This window comes from Vipera ursinii (genome assembly GCF_947247035.1).
Source record: "Vipera ursinii genome assembly, chromosome: 7".
Classification (NCBI taxonomy): Eukaryota; Metazoa; Chordata; class Lepidosauria; order Squamata; family Viperidae; genus Vipera; species Vipera ursinii.
In genome coordinates this window covers 57484130-57505392 of record NC_139521.1, presented here as the reverse complement: position 1 = coordinate 57505392, position 21263 = coordinate 57484130, and the positions used below count along the sequence as shown (strand labels likewise).

Sequence of the window (21263 nt, the reverse complement as noted above, 5' to 3'; positions counted from 1 at the left end):
GAACAGAAAGGGACTGGATGAGGATGTCATCCAGGTAGCACTGAATGCGTACCAGAACTGACCTCAAATGTGTGGCCAGTGCCGCCAAAATCTTTGTAAATACTCTTGGAGCCGACAAGAGGCCAAACGGTAAGGCTCTGTATTGATGATGGTGGTTTGTGTAACAGAACTTAAGGAACTTCCGGTAGTCGGGAAGGATGGGGATGTGGAGGTATGCTTCCGTGAGGTCGATAGACGTCAGGAAGTCTCCCCTCCTGATGCTGGCCAAGATGGACTGTAGCGTTTGCATCTTGAATTTCTTGTATGCAAAATAAGAGTGCAGCCCCTTTAAGTCGAGAACTGCCCTCCATCCTCCCAAAGCCTTCGGAACAACGAAGAGGATGGAATAGAACCCCCTTCCTAGCTGTCCAGCCGGTATTGGTTTTATGGCCCTTATTTCCAAGAGGTGCCGAATAGCCTCTGTCACGAGAGCCCTCCTGACTGGATTTTTTGACAATGGACAAGAAATGAAGCGCTCTGGGGGGTTGGATATAAATTCTAGAGACAGGGCGCACCTGATTGTGTCGAGGACCCAGGAGTCTGTGGTGGTGGTCTCCCATCTCTGAGCAAAGAGAGTCAATCTGCCACCAATTGGGGGGGCCTCCCTGAAGTCATTTGGATCTTCTGAAGGGATGGCCCCCCCGTGCCTCGAAAGGGCCATTTGGCCTGAAATTGCGCCCTGGGTCTGTCTCTGGTCCCAGATCGGTCAACTTGACAGTCTGACCTGGGAGGGAAGGAGCGGGAGGGTGGAGCAAACTCCGATCCTGACCCTGATCGGAAAGACTGTCTACGGGCGTATGGGGTAGGCTGTCTATCTGCCTGTCTAAGGAGGTGAGACATCACCTTACGTTTGTCCTTGTTTTCCACCAAATAAAGTGTCAAGGCCTCTCCAAACAGCTGACCACCACAGTACGGGGCAGCCAAGCGCCACTTGGATTTAACATCCGCTCACCAGTGTTTGAGCCTGCGAGGAGTGACAGAGGCTATGGCTCGAGACGACAATCTGGCAGCATGTAGTGACGCATCTGCCATGTACTCCGAAGCAGCCACTAACTTGCCTAAGTCCTAGGGCTGGTGGATGGATCCGGTTGGGCAACCTGGTCAGGATCAATCTTAGCAGTAGCGCTGGCCTTATGGAGCAATGATTTGAAGACCACTGGATTGAATAGGCCCGCAAAGGGAGGAGGGTCTGGAGCAAGATCCTCATCCACTGAGAGTGGCAGGTCCATTGGGTCGTACTCCTCAGAGAACGATACTCTGTTGCGAGGAGACCGGGAGGGAGAAATAAGATCGGAAAAGTCTGGAGCTCCTGACTGGGAGATAAGACAGGGTCATTGAGGCCACCGAATCGGGTCCAGACTTTTGTTGGCGTTCGAGGCCCACCCCTGGGCGACCACCTGGGAGATCAGGGCCTGTAATTGCTCTGGTGACCACGCTCCCTGCGCCTCTGAGGGTCAAAGACCGGCTGCTGTGGGCATAAAGGTGGCCTCAGGTCTTGACTGTGTCACTCTGTGGATAGGAGGAGCCAGTTGAAGGTTGGGTCGCCGGGTGAAGGAAATCATCTCCTCCTGTTCAGCCCTGGGAAAGTAGGATTGGCCAGCGTCCCCATCCGGAGACCAGGCCCTTTGGGCAGACAAGGTGGGAGGAGCGAGATGTGGGCCAAATCCTGAGTCCTCTGCGAGAGGAGAGGACACATGGTCAGAGCCCATCATGCCTTGTTTCTGGGCTTTGGAAAACTGTTTCTATAAGGCCTGGTGTCTCCTGCTGGCCTCTTTCTCTGCTGCTTTGAAGGGCCTTTTGCCAGAAATGGCCATGGCCTTGGCCTTGAGTTTCCCAGCGGCCTCCAGCTTGGAGGACTTGTGCTTTGGCTGCCCAGAAGTGTTGGGGGCACCATGCGAAGACTGAGGTGCCGTGTTGTCTACCATCACAATGGGAGACATCTCAGTGGTATGCTGAGAGGGATCTCAAGTAGAGGAGCAGAGTACTGACCTGTGGCTGTATGCCACCTCACAGGAATCAACAAGTGCTCTAGGGCAATGGTGGCTGCAGGAACCAACTTAATGGACACTGGCATACCTGCAATGCTCCTGATGGCCGTAATACCAGTTGAAAGCACCTTTGGTGCACTGGACAGGTCTACTGTGGCGGCAAGATCACCTCAGTGATAATGGCCAGCTCACACGTAGCTCACTTAGTGGTGGCAAGATCATCTCAGTGATAACGGCCAGCTCACTAGTCCTAGTTGGTGGCGGCAAGGCCAAGAATGGCATGGCCAGCACACATCGTCTGTTGGAGTAGACGAGGAAACACCTAGGCCGGGTCCTAGGGCTATAACTGTTGCCTCCTGTAATTGACCATCCATTTCTGAGAGGCTTGTCCAGAGAATGTAGGTAGGGAGGCGAGGTAAAGGTGACTGAACCTGATGTTGTAGGAACAGCTGGAACTGATGGCCACTGTAACCTCAAATGTGTGGCCTGCGATATTATCGCTCTATGGCCTTGATGCCAAAAGAAGAACTCTGGTCTCAGAGCCTTCTGCAGAGGCTGGAAGAAAAGAAGTATAAAAGAATCCCTGCGCCTGCTTTACCTATGAAGTCAAGGAGTGGGTGGCAATATGCTCTAATTCCTCTAGCTCAAAGAAACGTGCACTCCACGCCCCTGCGGCTGGCAGAGACAGGCCGCACCTGGAGCGATAGCAGCACCTAAAATGGTGGCCACTACTGAGGAAAACACTTAGGAGGGTTAGGCTGACGATAGGGAGAGCCGGTAAGGAAATCTGTTACAGGCACGCTTGAAAGGCAGCAGAGGATTTCCAGAGAAAACCTCCCCATGTGGCTTCCAAAATGGTGCCCGCAACGAGCATGCCACGATAAGGGATGGAGGCCTGGGGCTTCCTGGAGACTGCAGAGTAAGAAGGGCACCTCTACCCAGTATGGCACTGCGCTGATCGCAGCGCAGCTAGAGAGATGAAGAAGGAATGTAGGCCGAGGCCTGTGAAGAGGGCCTTCTGCAGTGGCTGGGAAGCCAAATGCTTCCTGGAGTTTGAAGCTGCAAAGGGAGAGGAAAATCCACCGAGCGGTTAAGAGCTGCACTGATGCCAGTACAGCTAGAGAGATGAAGAAGGAATGTAGGCCAAGGCCTGTGAAGAGGGCCTTCTGCAGTGGCTGGGAAGCGCAGAGAGGGAAATGGAGAATTCACGAATGGAAAGTAAAGAACCATACAACCTGCTCAATGAATTCAGTGTGCAAACTGGGAGCCAAAATTATCACGTCTATTCTGGGCACAGACTAAGTCATGACTGGGAGGTATCCTGGCCCAGGAGAGGCGTGGCAAATTTGACAGACTTAGTCTAATTGGGCAGGAAGACAGATTTAACCCATTCGTGGATTCTCCATCTATCATGCTGGAGAACAAAGGAAAAACACAGTACAAAATACTTGTAGATACATAAAGATATTCTAAAGACATGAGAAATAGAAAACAAAAACTTTTTTTAGGATAAGAAAATTAGGGGAACATTGGTAAATAGGAATGAGTATAATAACAGCCATGGTAAATATAATAACAATATAACATTTGTTATTGTGCAATAATGCCATATAACTCATTTTTTTTCAAGAACTATTGGAATTACATTTGATGTCAACATTTTCAAGTCCTAAACTTCATGATAAAATAAATTCACTAAGTCAATTATTAGTTTTTTATATGTAATTTTTTTGTTTTTAAAATGACAGTCTCAAAGGAAGATAGCAACTTGATGTGCCCAGGAATATTTTTAGATTATACTTTATTTTTTTGTGGGATAATGAGGCCCCGCATATAATACCAAATATATTGTATTGTTAATATGCACATTCTATCATATCTTTAAAGGCTGTATTAGAAATAATTCCTGTAACTTACAATGAAAGATAATAGCAATAGGAATAGCATTTAGACTTATACCATTTCACAGTGCTTCATAGCCCTCTCTAAACAGTTTACAGAGTCAGCATATTGCCCCCAACAATCTGGGTCCTCATTTTACCAACCTCAGAAGGATGGAAGGCTGAGTCAACCTTGAGCCAGTCAGACTCGAACTGCCGAACTACGGCAGCCGGCAGTTAGCAGAAGTAGCTGCAGTACTGCATTCTAACCGCTGCACCACTTCCCAACATCATAAGAAAACTGTAAGCAGATCATTGCACAATATTTTTAATATGCTGTTCAGATAGATAGCAGCCAACCTGTTGCCCTTCAAATGTGCTAGGTCCACAAGTGCCAGAATTCCCAGCTAGCAATTGACTATGGTAGACTTTTTTTTAAGTTATTATCCCCATTATATTTGTATAACAGTAAAGACTTAGGGAAGTAATTTCTGTATTGACCCAGAACAAATCATAGCATGCCAACTCAGACATGGAACTCTATTATCAAATTACTGTAATTCCTTCTATTTATTCTCTTTAATAATGCCTAATAGCTGAAGTTATTCTGCAATTTACACACTCACACCAACACAAACAATTTAATGAATTGCTATTTTATAACATTTTTTATAACAATAAAAACAATTTCTATATAGCTTTTACTAAATTAGCATGGTTATTTTGCAAAAGCATAAAGAATTTTTAAAGCGTTCAATTAATATTGCCAAGAAACACAGGGAACTGGGCTGCCTATGAATTGTATATTTTTTATAAATAAACAAATAACACCCAGAAAAAGAACTGTGTTTCAGATATGCACTGATAATAATGATATGTGAAAACTGCATACTCAGAAATAAGTGGGGAGAACACACGTTCTGTTTTCCCATAAATTTATTTCAATAACATGCATTAAAGACATTAAAAATCCCTATATAATATCATACTTCTTATTTTAGACTGAATTTCTTGTATATCATTTTTTTCATATATCTTGTTAAATGTGATTTTCCCTCACTTAAATGAAAAGGATAGAAAAGTATGTAAGGTACCATATATATAATAATTATAGATACACACACCTGTTTCTTTGAATTGAAGGCAAAATTTAGAAATAGTTTCAAAGTTCTTTTTTCTAATGGAACAATAAAATATACAGAAATTCTGATACATTTAAAACAGTTAAAATCTAATAAGCCTGCATTTGAAAACTGTGCACCCTGAAAAAATAGATATCAGTAAACTAGCACCACAACAGAAAAATATCATCAGCATTTTAAAAATCAATTTGCTCACCTGACAGGGAAAAAAGTGGGTTTTGACTTCTCCCTCACAGAAATGTAATTTCTAAAGAGAGAGAAAAACAGTGTGGGATAGGAAAACCCAATACTCACTTGCAGCTGAAAAATACTTTCTGGAATTGGTACACAGATAACAACACGGTATTAAATAAATGTTAGTAGAATAAATCTTAGCAAATGTATTTTGATGAGCCTGACTACACAGCCCTGATGGGACAACACATCTGGAACCTAGTGCTCTTTACACTGGGAGACTTTCACAGCTTATTGTCAGCCACACCACAACATGATTCAAAGAAATTGCCTTGGGCAACACATTGCAGAGGGGTGTGATTTTTCAGTATTCAACCTTATGTCTTTATAAATATGAACAAAATGAGACTGTCAAGAGAACCTCAAAGGGAATAGTGGAGGCCAAAGACTTCGCAATACTGTGTGAAAAAGACATTCTATACAGCAGATTTCAGCTGCAAGGCCATCCCCATTACTAAGTTGCTGTGATTACAGTGTGGCATCTTATGAGGCCGAACTCCTTTACTTTTAACCCAAGAGAGAGAGAGAAAATGGCACTTTGCATCTCTCCCCATTTGGATTAAATAATGCCTTTTCACAGGATAGGTTCTGTTCACATGACTTTCATAAGTAGGTCAAAGGAGACGCTATGTATCATGCAAACATGAAACCCCAGCTGCAAAGGCAAAAAAAGGTCAGTTTTACTCCAAAATAGTCATAGGCTTATTTTGGATAAAATCACTCTCTCCTAGTTAGCCAGATACAGAGATAGAAACCGACAGCAGCCTTGCAAAAATGGAGCATCTTAAGCACTCTTTTTGTTGCTTTTAACATCATTTTCAATGCACAAAATTATACTCCACCATGTAAAACAAGGAGAAAGCTGGGCAAATAAATCATCTTACACCCATTGTAGGGGATCTCAACGCTGATTATTGACACTGATGATCAACATGATCATTTTTGGAAACAGAGATAGGGGTTAAAGGAAATTGCTTTATGTTTTGCTGCTGATCATCTGCCACTATTCTGCTTGGGAATAGTGAAAAATTGAGAAGTGGTGTGAACTGGATCCAGCCACAAGGTTGGAAAAGGTTAGCTAGACACTATATCTAATCCTCTTTTAATGCAGACCTCCAAAATGAAACACCCATGATAACATGGTTATCCATATTCTAAACATATTTACTGAAGGAAAGTTCACCAATATGTTTACTTTTGTTAATGAGACCATTAGTAACATTAGCTTGACAGGCTAAATCACATCTAATAGGTAAACCACAATGATATACTAAAAGATTAATACATTTAATCTTTCTAACATGCTTCACTCCATGCATTAAAACATGCAATGATGTTAGAAAATAACCAATAACCTTCTATATAGAAAATATGTTGCTAACACGATTTCAACGACACAAAAGATGGCCCTGCACCTGGATGTTTCCAAATGGACAACATCATAATTAAACAGATTATATTTTATATAGACAGATGGAAACATTACATGCTGAATTTGCAAAATATTGTCAGGTGCTGATTGTGGATCAGACCACTGGCTACTAATAACTGAAATAGTGAAATAGACTGAAGAATTAGAAAATATCCAATCCTAACGAGTTATAAGGGACGCGGTGGCTCAGTGGGTTAGGAAGCTGAGCTTGTCGATCAGATGGTCGGCAGTTTGGCGGGTCGAATCCTGAGTGCCGTGTAACAGAGTGAGCGCCTGTTACTCGTCCCAGCTTCTGCCAACCTAGCAGTTCGAAAGCACGTGACAATGCAAGTAGAAAAATAGGGACCACTACGGTGGGAAGGTAACAGCGTTCCGTGCACCTTTGGCGTCTAGTCATGACGGCCACATGACCACGGAGACGTCCTCAGACAAGCGCTGGCTCTTTGGCTTTGAAACAGAGATGAGCACCGGCCCCTAGAGTTGGAAACGACTAGCACGCATGTGCGGGGGAACCTTTTTACCTTTTAATGAGTTATAATCTAGAACTCATTCCAGAATATGATCGATTCCAGGTTGCAAATAGATACAAAGACCTGGATCCAACAGGATGAGAGCCTAAGAAAGTGTTGGAAAAAATGATTATAAAAGAAGAAACCATATAAAAAAGAGCCAGAACAGTAGTTATCAAGGCCACAGAAATAATTATGGAAAAAGACCACTAAAGACCAGGTGAAAACTTCTGCTGAGAAAAGTAAAGACGTACTGTATATCATCAGACTGTAGACAAATAACAGAAAATAATGAGAATGTGAAGAACAAGGAATCTATTTAAGAAAAAAACAAAATCATGGAAACAATCAAACCTCATGTCAATGTCATAAGAAATAAGCATGGAAATGGATGTATACGATATGGAAGGAATATATAGAGAACCTGTGCAAGTCCAACTTAGATGGCATGATATTCAAGAGAGAGTATGATGCAGAACCAAAGGTGCTTGAGGAAGAAGCCTGATTGGCTATAAAACAAGTGGAAAATAGGAAAGCTCCAGGGATATATGAAATCCTCTTGGGGCTCTTAAAGGAGGCTGGCATGAAAACAATAAAGATCACAAGACCCCCATGAAAACAAATACGGAACATACAGATCAAAGACCTGAAAAAGTCTACGTATGTCTCAAACCTAAACAATTTAGATTGGGAAAAAAATTAATTTAAAAGAATGTTCTAATTGCACGTCACTTACCCTAATATTGCCAGCAAGATCCTGATGAGATTAGAGAAGTAGCTGAACAAGCACTTTTCAAAAGCAACAGGGGACATGAGATCATAGAGATAATATTAGCAGCATGGTGGAAACAGCAAGAGAATATCAAAAAGAGCTCTACTTCTGTTTTACCTACTACTCCAACACTTTTCAAAGTGTTAATCCTTCAAGACCCTGGAAGTCTTTCAAAGCAACAGGGATTTATATTTATTTAAAACATTTATGTAGCTGCCCATCTTATAGCAAATGCTGGGTAGCTCCCAATCAAACATTAAAACATAAGAACCATGTTAAAACTATAGAAAGCAACCATATTATAAACAAAAAACTGGTTCCAAGTCAGGCTAGGAGGATAAAGGCCTGCTGAACTCCAGGGGGAAGAATGTTCCATAGGGCAAGGACTGCTACAGAAAAGGCATGCTACCTAGCTCCCATAAGATGGCAATATTTAAGGGAAGGCACTAGGAGTGAGCCCACCATATTTGATATATCTGGTAGAACAGGTAGTTGTCCTTAGGAAAAGGCGGTCTGGTCTGCAGATAACTTAGCCCTTTGCCACCCTTCCCCATTTCACATTGGAGGGATAGTTTAAGGTGCCTCCAGGTTGAAAGAAATAACTGGTGACATCACTGTTGCCCGGGGGACATCCGGGGGGGGTGTCCTTCCATGTCCCTTTCAAGGAGCTGGAGCGAATGACGGGAGCTCACCCTGCCACACAGTAGCACTTGGGTCTTGAATGTGGGCTTGCTAATCTCCAACCCAGCATCCTAACCATCACACTCCTATGTCCTGTGCCATATAGGCCTTTAAAGGTGATGACCAGCACCTTGAACTGAACTCAGAAAGAAACCAAAGCCAGAGCAGCTTGTGCAATAGAGGTGGATATATTATTATTATTATTATTATTATTTATTCAATTTCTATACCGCCCTTCTCCCGAAGGACTCAGGGCGGTTAACAGGGCATATATAAATAACAGTACAAAAATTAAAAAGAAATTAAACCAATGCCCAATTAAAATACAATAACAATAAAAATAGTAAAAAACCCATTAAAAAACCCTAATATTCCCCATCAGGCCAGACCAGCTAGTTCAAATAAGTGGGTCTTCAGCCCGTGCCGGAAGGAGCGAAGGTCCAATGCCATCCGGAGCTCAACCGGCAGTTGGTTCCATAATGCCAGAGCACCCACAGAGAAGGCCCTTCCCCTGGGGGCCACCAGTCGACATTCCCTGACCGGAGGCACCCTGAGGAGGCCCTCTCTGTGGGCACGCACAGGGCGGAGGGGAGTTGACGCCGGCAGCAGGTGATCCTCGAGGTATCCCGGACCCATGCCATGTAAGGACTTAAAGATCATAACCAAAACCTTGAACCTCACCCGGAAGACAACTGGTAACCAATGTAGCTCGCGGAGCAAAGGTGTAACATGGGAGTACCGGGAAACTCCCAAGACAACTCTCGCGGCCGCATTCTGTACCAGTTGGAGCCTCCGAGTGGTCTTCAAGGGAAGCCCCATGTAGAGAGCATTGCAGTAGTCCAGGCGAGAGGTCACGAGCGCATGAGTGACCGTACACAGGGCATCCCGGTCCAGATAGGGCCGCAACTGGCGCACCAGGCGAACCTGGGCGAAAGCCCCCCTAGTCACGACCACTATATGATCTTCCAGAGTAAGTCGTGAATCTAGGAGGACTCCCAAGTTGCGAGCCCTATCCACGGGGGGTAAGGACTCACCCCCCATAAGAAGAGATGGAATATTTTGAATGTCCCGGGATGCCGGAATGCACAGCCACTCAGTCTTGTCAGGGTTGAGTTGAAGTCTGTTCCTCCCCATCCAGGCCCGAACCGCCTCCAGGCAACGGGACATCACATCGAGGGCATCACTGGGGTGGTTTGGGGTCGAAATGAAAAGTTGGGTATCATCGGCATATTGATGATACCCAACTCCAAAACCACGAATGATCTCACCCAGCGGTTTCATGTAGATGTTGAACAGGAGAGGCGAGAGGACCGACCCCTGAGGAACTCCACAAGCGAGGGTCCTAGGGGTCGACCTCTGTCCTCCTGCCAACACCGACTGCAAGCATCCCAGGAGATAGGAGGAGAACCACTGAAGAACTATCCTAGCTACTGATCTCTTTTGCAATAATCAGTAAGACACAGTGAGAGTAAGATTCATTTTTATACTGATAGTCCTCGACTTACAATCATTTTGGGTCAAGTAACAACAGCACTGAAAAAAATGACATGACTTTTTCACACTTATGACTGCTGCAGCATCCTCGTGGCCATGTGATCAAAATTCAGACACATATCAATATGCATGTATTTATGATGGTTGCAGTGTCCTAGGGTTATGTGATCACCTCTTGCGACCTTTTCACAAACGAAATCAACAAGGAAGCCAAATTCACTTAACAGCCACGTTACTAACTTCACAACTATAGAGATTCATTTAACAGCTGGGGCAAGAAAGGTCGTAAAATGGGGCAAAACTCACTTAACAAGTCTTGCTTAGCAATGGAAATTTTCAGCTTGCTTGCCATTGTAAGTCAAGGACTATCTGCAGTTTTAATTCATTGTTTCTATCTTGCCCTCAGGGTTAATTGGGGTTTTTAATTGTACAGGGTTGGTTTAATCTTTTTTAAATTGGTTTTTTAACTTTTGTATGGTTGATTTTTAACTCCCTGTAAACCGCCCTGAGTCCTCAGGGAAAGGGCGGTATATAAATGCAATAAAATAAAATAAAATAAAATAAATAAATACAGAACATATTCACTCCCTCTTCTATTAAAAATCCTTCAGATATTTGAAGACTATTATCTGACTTTCCCTCAGTAATTTGTTCTATGGCTAAGCTTATTGCATTCCTCAAAGAGTTTATTTCCAGATTCCCCACTGTAACGGTAGCCCTTCTCTGAAGTTGTTCTATTTTGCTATTGTGCCTTCTGAACTAGGGTGCCTAGAAATGGAGATAACATTCCAAGTGGAATCTGGCCAAGTAAGAATCTGGGCTCCAGTGGAAACACCTCAAGATAATCCTGTTTTAGCAGCTGCATTATAATATTGACTCTTGTTTAACTTGTGGTCTACAAGAACACCCAGATCCTTTTTTACATGCACTAATGCCAATGATAGGTTTCCACCATGCTATTTTTGCGCCTCTTGTTTTTCCTCCCTGATATAGAACTTTACATTCATTAAATTCCATCCTATTTATTTCTCCCACTACTCAGTCATGTTCTGAACCTTCTCTTTCTCCTCTGAAATATTAGCTATCCCTCTCAGCTTTAAAAAAAGAAATAAGCAAGGCTTCTTTCCTGAAATGTTTGCAATTACCAAAACAAGATTCTGTCTGAAAAATATTAAACGAAGTGAACTTTTCAACAGCACTTTGCCCTACAAAATATACAGAACACTGTATAGGACTGGGAAATGCATACAAACTAATTTTGATGTGCATATTTCTGTTCTTATGTAAATTGTAACAGTTTAATATAAAATCTGAATTATTTGCCATAAAAATAACAGAAAACACAGAGCATTCCTCATAAATGCTTTCATGAGGGTTATTTGCTGTTAATTTTCTAATAGGATTTCCTTAATTGTTCCATAATATCCTGTGGGCTTATATTGCTCTACTCTTCGGAGCCATAATCATCAGTGCATATTAGCATTATTAAGATCATTTTTCTGTTTGGTGAAATATTGGCACAAAGCATCATATGATAAGAATGTGGATTACTTGCAGATCTGCATGAAATTAAGATGTCTGGAAAAAACAACGAACCACTTCTAAGGAATACCTAGCTTCCAGTCTTCATTTACTTTGCCATTTTTTTTTTATTTTTAAGACTTTCAGGAATTTTGGAGTTCCAATCTGAATGCAGAACTTTAATTGCTAAATAACACTGACACTGTGATGATGATGATGATAAAGAAGAGGAGGAAGAGGAGGATTTTTAATATCAGAAACTTGGGATTCCAAACCAAACAACAGTATTATTAATTTCATTCAGCTAAGATAATGGATATCAATGTGAAGAATAACAAAATGTGTGACATGTCATTGTGCAAACACTGCAAGTTACATGTTTCTATTAAACATTGGTTAAAGTCATAGAACAGGGTTGTCAAACTCAATTTCATTGAGGGCCGCATCAGCATTGCGGTTGCCCTCAGGGGGCCGGGTGGGTATGGCCAGGGTGGGCGTGGCCTACTGGGTGGGCGTGGCTAGAGTGTGTATGGCCTACTGGGTGGGCATGGCCAGCTCTACATCATTCGCATCAAGGGTGCCTATGGGGGCCTGGGCAGGAGTGGGACAGATCTGAGGGTCTCTGGCAGAAGGAGGGTCTCTGGGCCAGGGCCAAGGCAGTGGGGGCCGTTCCCTCACTGTTTCCAGGATGGCTTCGCGGGCCACATGAAACCACTTCGCGGGCCGCATCCGGCCCCCGGGCCTTGTGTTTGACACGTCTGTCATAGAAAGATGCTACCATACATAATGTCATTTTGTGATCACAGCCATTTCCGATGGAAGTTGCTGTTAAAATACATAGAACCTTCTTTCTCCTTTCATAAAAGAAATAGATTGTAGAGATTCATATAATATTAATGATGTAAAATGGATATGATCAACTTCGTTTTTCAAGTCAGTTCTAATAGTGCTGAAAAATAAACACCCTGATCAAGTTATTCTACACTAGCTCTCCTCCAACCAGCTGCTCTCAAAATGTGAACAACTACAATTTCCAAAAGCCATGTTGGATATGAATTCTGGAAGGCTTCACACTGAGGAAAGCCGTGTGCTGTATCTGACAGAAGGAGGATACATTTAAGGCTATCATACAACCCATGAGACTGTTTAAATTGGCTGTCGTATCCTGGGTAGCTTTCTGGGGACCAGGCAATGCAGCAGCTCTGGGTTTAATTGCAAAATGGTTTTCTTAGTCAAGAACCTGAGAATTGTATATCCTTGGATAGCGCATGAAGTTTTCATACATGTATGCTAGGTCATTGCAACAGACATTGCCAATTTTTGGCAACTATACTTCCAAAATTCCTAAAAGCTTTTAACCATTAGATTTTAATTGTTGCTTTTTCACTTATTTATGTTTTAAGGTATATGGATAGATAGATTTTTATGATTCTAAGCTGCCCAGAGTTACCTTGTGGTAAGATGGGCGGCCAATAAATTTTATGAATGAATGAATGAATGATATGGTAGAAAGAGACATCAAAAGCTGAAACAATAAACTGGGAATCACACATTGCTTTAATTTCCCATACTGTCCAGGGTTGTTCTCAGAGAACAAAAAAGAAGTATCATTTAGAAATGGAAGAAAGGAGACACAGAAAAGCCTGGATCAATAGCCTGGATCACACACTGTATTAAGACAGAAATCCTTCAACCATGGTTTACTGAGAAAAAAACCTAATTGGTGGTCTATACAACTTAATAAGTCAACACCAAACAAGCAATGTTATGACTTAGCATGATCCATGAAATCTACCACAAAGTATCTCTCTTAGTTAAAAAAATAATTTAGTATGATTTGGTATTAGAAACAAGATCTTATTGGAATACTTTGTTCTCACTAAAACTAAATCAGAATTGGGCTGCCATACCTGAAACTATAAAAAAGCAGAATATAGCAGATCACTGAAGTGAGTTGAGAGTTTTCTGCATTTTATTTATTTATAGGTACCCATCTTATATGAAACTCTGGGCGGTTCACAACCAAAAGATAAAAGAGCTATACAAAAATACAAAAATATTATTAAAAAAAAAACTTTGGCACCATAATTAGCTTTCACATGCAGCCCACAGGTTCATATGATCAAGCTCACCCTATCTTCTTCAGTTCACTTTAGCAATCCATCTTAACACTGCATGGTAAAACCACCTGAAACTCCATTTGCACCTTTACTATAGACAAGAATACTGAACATAGCAAAAGATATCAAAAACAATACACATCCATTGTAGGGCAGAAAACAATTTGCCTGTTATCACAGCAACATTTTTTTAAAAATGACTTGCAAAACTACAAGTACAGTTGTACATAATTCCCAGTGGAGCTGTGATATTTCAAAACACAGAATATTTTGTGAAATCAGTTGATTTCTGCAGGTAGTTCTCCACTTACAACCACAATGGAGCCCAAATTTTCTGTTGCTAAGCAAAACAATTGTGAAGTGAGTTTTGCCCCATTTCACAGCCTTTCTTGTCACAGTTGTTAAGTGAATCACTGTAATTGTTATGTTAGTAACACAGTTGTTAAGTAAATCTGGTTTTCTCCATTGACTTTGCTTGTCAGAAGGTCGCAAAAGGTGGAACACATGAATCTGGGATGCTGCAACCGTCATAAATATGAACCAGTTGCCAAGTGGCCAAAGTTTTGATGATGTGACCATGAGGATTCTGCAACAGTCATTAAAGGTGAAAAATCGTCATTAGTCACTTTTTTCAAAACCACTGAAACTTCAAATGGTCACTAAATAAATGGTTGTACGTCAAGGACTACTTTTAGTTTCTATTCAAGAAAACAATAGAATTCCACTTGTTTTATAAATAAGCCAATGTCTATCAATGCAGAAATGAGACACTTGTTTTCTTGATTTCTACAAGTATATAGAAACTGTAAAAGAAAAACAAAAGCTCTTCACAGTTGCCTATTTTATTTGGAAATCAGTATGAGGTATACATACATTGCCATTGCAGAGAAGTAATTTGATCTGTCTTGCTTTTCTCCCTTTATATAGCAGCTATTGTGTGCATTCATCAGAGGTGCATCCGTATGTGTGTGATTAAACTGGGAACTCCCACAATGTAGAACAATCTCTGACTTTTCCCCTTACAATAAATCTCTTCAAGTTGCTGTTTACCATGCAGGGGAAAGCTTATATCCCTAGAAAGTTTCAGGATAAATAGCAGCTTTGTGAGGAAATACTCTAATTACATAAATAGCATGTGAGAATCAATATTTTTTCCCTGTGCCACGATCCCAAACTTGGCCTTATTTCCTTTAGAGAATTATCTAATCTGTCCCCAAGAAAGTTAGATCACAGCAACTTTCTCTCTGTTCTTTCCTTTCTGCTTCGCTCACCTTTTCCCCGACAAATCCAAATAACTCTAAAAACAAATCACCTTGTAGAGGAAAATACAGCTTTCCCAAACAAATTCTCCAAATGTGTTCAGATTGCAATTCCCAGACTTCCTGGATGGATGGCTGAAATGCTGGCTGAGAACTTGGGGAGATATATATTTTTATTGCATGGGACTAAATGTGGCATTGTAATGTTTATAAAGCAAACTCTCCCATTAGACACTTGCATGTCCCAGCAGTGTGAAATTTGCATTGTGACATACATTTTTTTTAATAGGATGGATGTGAAGCTGGAAAAAACTAGACTGACCTACATTTGTTACCAATATAAATAACCTTCCATCTTAAGAAGTTCAAATTCAAGGAGAGATGGAGAAAGTCAGGTGACTTTTTTTTCTTTAGCACTTATTAATAATAATAATAATGAAAAGCTATTAGCATCTAACTTTTCTAAAGTTATCAGATTTGAGGGTCAGGGTTAGCTCCGCTCCCCAAACATATTATATTTATTGTGAATGTGTGCCATGTAGAGTTATTAAATATTCTATTCAATACAAAGGTACTCATACTCAAAATGAATAGTTCTGTAACTAGCACAAGCCTCATTCACTTGACTTTTTTCCCTCATAGTCTAAAGTCTAGTTGCTTCTGTTAACAAAGTCCTAGGGCAGGTTGGTTCTATAGTACTGTTTTATTACCCAAAGTTTAACGTCTTCCCTGTGTCATTAATTCTTTTTATTATTTTACAGATTTTAATGTTCAAAGTTTTAGTGTTGTCATCTTGGCAGAAATCTGTGATATTGGGTGGATTAGAAATATTCCTACTACATACTATAAATAACTACACTGTCAGAGAACGTGCTATGGAAACAAACTTTATGGAAATAAACTTTATGTTGTTTGACATATACACAGTCTTCTTGCACCAATTCCGTACTCTGGACGTGCCTGTTCTTGGCTTTCTGTCACAAACTGGATCTGTATAGCCCTTACTGATCTAACACATTAATCAGGCACAAAGCCAACTTCCTGGAACAGTTTTCAGCATATACAGAAACAATGTGGATAGTATTTGCAAATGAAAAAAATGATCTGGTATGAATGACAGACAAAATGTAAAGGGGATGAAAGAGTAGACGGGAAAAATTCTATAGATAAAGAGACTGATCTGTAAGCATCTCACCCTTTTTTATTACAGCAAAACAGTGATTACTAGAAATTACTAGAAATCAGCATACATCTGTCTGAACAAATCTTGTTTTTTGAACAAATAAATTTTTAGTAGATAAGTTACTATACTCTCAAAAAATACAGTGGTACTTCAGAACGTATTATTAATTGGTTCTGGGAGGCGCGATGAATACTAAAATACTACCATCGGCTAGGCAATGTCGGCTGGCGACCCCCAGGGGGAGGGCCTTCTCTGTGGGAGCGCCAGCCCTATGGAATCAGCTCCCCCCTGAGCTTCGGATGGCCCAAAATCTCCAATCCTTTCGCCGCGGCCTCAAAACACTCCTTTTCCACCAGGCTGACCTGGACTGACAGGCATTTTAATTAATTATATTTAGAATTTTTAATTTATTTTTAGTTTTTAATTTTAATTTATTGCACAGATGATTTTAATTTTATTTTTATCTTGATTTCTGTACTTATTATATGTTTTGTTGTTAGCCGCCCTGAGTCCTTCGGGAGATAGGGCGGGATATAAATCCCATCAATAAATAAAATAAATAAATAAATAAAAATGAGTGACAATCAAACCACATGACTTACCACATGACCCTTTGTTTCGGCTAGGAAAGTCACTTTCCAGCATGGCCAACTTCCTGTCTGCTCTCTGTGGCTATCCTCCTCTTACTTTTGCAGCGACCTTCTCAGTATGGCCAACTTCCTGTCCATTCTCCACAACCGTCCCCCTTTTCCTATTGCAGTGCATCGAGTACCATGGAAACAACAAATACCAGAACAACATTTTCGCGTCAAAATGTGCCAAGTACCAATCTGACGAATTTTGAAGCAGTTGAGTACCAAGGTACCAATGCATTTGATATTTAAGCTAATCAATTGTTGGCAGAAGGTGTGACAATAATTTATAGCATGCATTCCAAAGCAAATTGTGTAAGTTGGTGTATGTGTATATATTTATATCCATCTATATAAACGGAATCATACACCAGGTTTTCAGGAAAACCTATAGTGGAATACCTTTACACTCACTTGAATGTTTTGCCATTCTGTACTGCGGATAAAATAAAAAGCCAGACAATATATAGGAAGATGAAGTGGTTCTAGCATACCTAAACACCCAATCAAATTATATTATTTGTTCCCTAAGATTTCCTTTCATGGTCAAACTGGAGGCCAGAACAATTGTTCCCGCTGAGTTCTATATGTCTGTTTATTTATTTAAAACACATTGGGGGGGGGAACAAAAAGAAAACAGGAGTTTTTACAAGCTGCATAAAACTGAATAAAAATCTCAAAATAACATTAGGTTACTATTGCATATCAAAGAATTTTTGATCAGTTCCTCATCTCTAATTCATTAAGTTCAATGTACAGCCAACATTCATTTCAGACAATCGCATTAAAAGCAGAGAGTGAATGGCTTATTTAAATGGGGGTTTGTGATATGTAATTGCACCTGAACCCTGCACACACACATACACATGTTCAGTTCTTGAGGGAACATGTGTGATGAGCTATTAGAAATCAAGTGCAAGAGACTTATGTTAACATCATTTTCACATCCATTCAAACACAGAACTGTAAGTCATAAACTTTCCTGTAAGCCACCAATGATAGATTAAGAAACAGGTATGAACCAGGCCCAACTGTAAGTCATCAACTTTCCTGTAAGCAAGCAATGACAGATTAAGGAACAGGTATGAACCAGGCCCAAGCGGCTTCAACGGGCAGGTATGAAGCAGGCTCTAGCGCTAGAAAATGGGAAATTTTCAGTATATGAACTTCCCGTAACTTTCATATTCATAAATTTCATATTCTTATATACTAAAAATTTCTACTCCATCAAGTGTTTGCAGTTGTTAATGTAATTTGAAAACAAAACAGAACATTAAAAGGTTAATATAACCTCAAGCCCAAAGAAAGAGATGAATCTTAGCAGGTTTCTCTTTCAAATACAACTCTTCACCTACATGCCAGAAAGAATAACCAGACAGCAGAAGTATCTTCAAAGGAGTCTTTCCTGACTATTTCATAATTACAATTCAATCCTATAGAACAGTGATGGAGAACCTTTTAGAGACTGAGTGCCCAAACTGCAACCCAAAACCCACTTATGTATCATCAGGTGCCGGGTGGGCGTGGCCCTTTGGGTGGGTGTGGCCAATTGGGTGGGCGTGGCTGCAGTGGTAACGGCAGACTGGGTGGGACTAAAAAGTTCAATCAATCAATTCCAACTTCGTGAGAACTTTTTTTCCCCGGAGAAGTTGAAATTGATTGATTGAACCTTTTTTTTTGCACACGGTGGTGGAGGCCTAAAGCGAACAGGTATTATAAAGCCCAGCTGAAGGCCTAGGACTGGGGCGACGGCGCACGTGCCCAAAGAGAGGGCTCGGTGTGTCACCTGTGGCACCTGTGCCATAGGTTCGCCACCACAGCTCTAGAACTCATGTCCTAAACTACTTTAAACTAGTTTCAAGGTTAATATCAACTCCTTAAATTGACTGTTAATAACTAGGAACCAGTATATATATTGCAGTATAATCCTGAACCTTTTCAACAATAGCCCCTAGTAATATAGTGCAGCAATCAGGATGAAATGCAAACAAAACCTGGATAACCACTGCCAAATGAAACCTGCTGAAGAAAGGAAATAGATGATAGATTAGTTATCATTGTACATAGTTGCTTCTCACCATAATCACCACTCTTGAATCCATCGATTCACAAGGAACCCTGTTCTGTTCCAGCCTACGACGGGCCCTGTTTGAATATAAGGGACAACCCCTTTTTATAGTCAACAGGCTAGAAAAACCCAACCAAATTTATTTACAAAGAGTTCAAACAAAAGTTAAACGAAAAGTTCAAACAAGACTTAAACCAATAACAGACCAGGACTCTAGCAGAAGATCTTCAAACGGTTGCCTTCAGCAACCAGCACCTCCCACACATTCCCCTTTTATCAGCAGTCCCAAGGCGTGGCTTCTCATTGCCTTCTCCCGAGTTGCCTCATTGCTTTCCTCTGTTCTGCTCTGCTAGATTGCCTCCTGCTCCTAGCATCCCTGAACAGAGCCAGCTGTGGATCGTCTTCTTCCAATCCCTCATGCTCACACAGCTGAGTCAGAGGAGGAACAAGACGGGAGGGGCCTGGCTGAGAGTTCTGCAGTGCATCAGAACCTTCCTCTGACACCAAAGGCTCTCCAAACCCCTCCTCCTCCTCCTCCTCCTCCTCTTCAGAATCATCAGACTCAGCTGCCGAAACCACAGGCTGAGGCTGAATCACAACACAACCAGAATTTGAGTGTGTTCTTCCAAAATAAATTGGAAATCAATCTCTTCTAATTTCAGAAACTCCTCCTTCATAATATATTCAGGAAACATTCAAGGGTACTGCTTCTCTGGAAATGGATAATGAAGCATAATAGAACTGTCATCAATAATGTTCTATGCCAGTAGTCCCCAACCCCAAGGCTGCAACCCACTAACAGGCCATGAGCTGTTTGGAACTGGGCTGTGGAAATAGTGGGTGAGCACATGTGCATGCACATCACCACTAGCGTGGAACCATCTCCTCTACCCCCCTGCAAGTCCGCAAAACCGGAAAGGTTGGGGAACTCTGTTCTATGCTGATGACACCTCATTCCAAAACTCAGGTTGATTTCCCTCAGTGAGTTCATGTAAATGAGGAGAGCTTAAAGAACAAGATGGAACCCTGTCAGGTACCACAGGTATTGAAGGCTAGTCCCATTAGGCCCAACTGGAAGTACTGTAAAACTGTGACTCAAGCCCTCTCAAACTCAGCAATCAAGCTTTGAACCTGACTTGATCCTATTGCCTAATCGAAGAACAACTCTTTAAGATCAGGTATTACATGGATTTAAAACATTGATTTAAAGAATTCTAACCTCTTATTCACTTTAAAAAGTGAATATACATCTTCAGAGCAGCTTTTAATTAATTAAAAATCTATTTTTATTCATGAGAATAGAGACAGGGATTCTAAGCCAAATAAATATATCTTAATATTTTTGTTTTTAATTTCTTTAATGCATTCAATAGTTGTACCAAAATACAATAATAAATAAAGGTGGAATCCTCCAAAGAGAATATAGAACTCTTAGGCTATCCATGACTGATCCATAAACCAGGAAAACTACTAAACCAGGCCTATATCTTTTTTTCTCCATATCTTTATCAGAAAGGAGGACTATTTTGGCATCTAAAAAACTTAACAAAGCCAGCCTCCTCTCTCTTTTCTAGACCATTTCTCTAAACAAAGGACTTGGCCAGACATTGCCATCCTCATAACTACATGAATCCATCTGTATTGGCTGATCCTCTAGGGCAGCCTTAAGTTAAACAGTTATTGTTGAAATCACCAGGAAAGTGTCTTCCCAAGGCATCAAAGATACTGATTGCTCATTTTAAATTTCCCTCCTAGAAACTGTTCCCACCCCCTTAGGAAAGTGGCTTGGTGAATCTGCTTTGTCTTGACTAAAGACGTAGCCAATGGGTCCCCTGTAACTATCCTCTATAGATTAATGATCCTGAAAAAAGACTGATAACTGTGTTTAGTTACAGCTATTCCTAAAAGGTAGTATGGCAAACTTATTTTTACACAGAGAAATGGAAAAACCAAACTTAGATTTTTTTAAAAAAAATATTGCTCCATAAAGGCTGGATTTAAATTCCTCCATCATATAGTCTTAATAGTTTATATAAATAGAAAGATGAGATAAAAATGCAAATATTACTGAGTATCTAATTCCAACTGGTTTTGTTTTTGTTTTGTTTTTGCCTTGCACCACTAAAAACAAACCTATCACGTACTAAAGAATGTATATTTTCCTCCTTCTCCTTCAACACGATCAAGTTATGTTGAAGCTTTTCTTTTGCAGGGATTTGGATCAGGATGGGATTTTTTTTACAGTACCGTAATTATTCTGCCTCTCAGTTACATTTCTAAAGCCCTCTAATCAGACAGGACAATATTCT

General features: G+C 40.9%; 1 protein-coding gene across 2 annotated transcripts in view; it reads right to left on the bottom strand.

The window, feature by feature from the left end:
• Positions 1-21263, bottom strand: part of CXXC4 (CXXC finger protein 4) — a 63671-nt gene that overhangs the window by 19888 nt on the left and 22520 nt on the right. Inside the window, exon 2 of one of the 2 annotated variants that reach the window (XM_083367051.1) lies at positions 5246-5296. The exons of the other annotated variant lie outside the window; for it this stretch is intronic. Within the exon in view, the coding sequence (XP_083223177.1) occupies positions 5246-5296 (51 nt within the window). The remainder of the gene's footprint in view (positions 1-5245; positions 5297-21263) is intronic. 2 annotated transcript variants of the gene reach the window in all.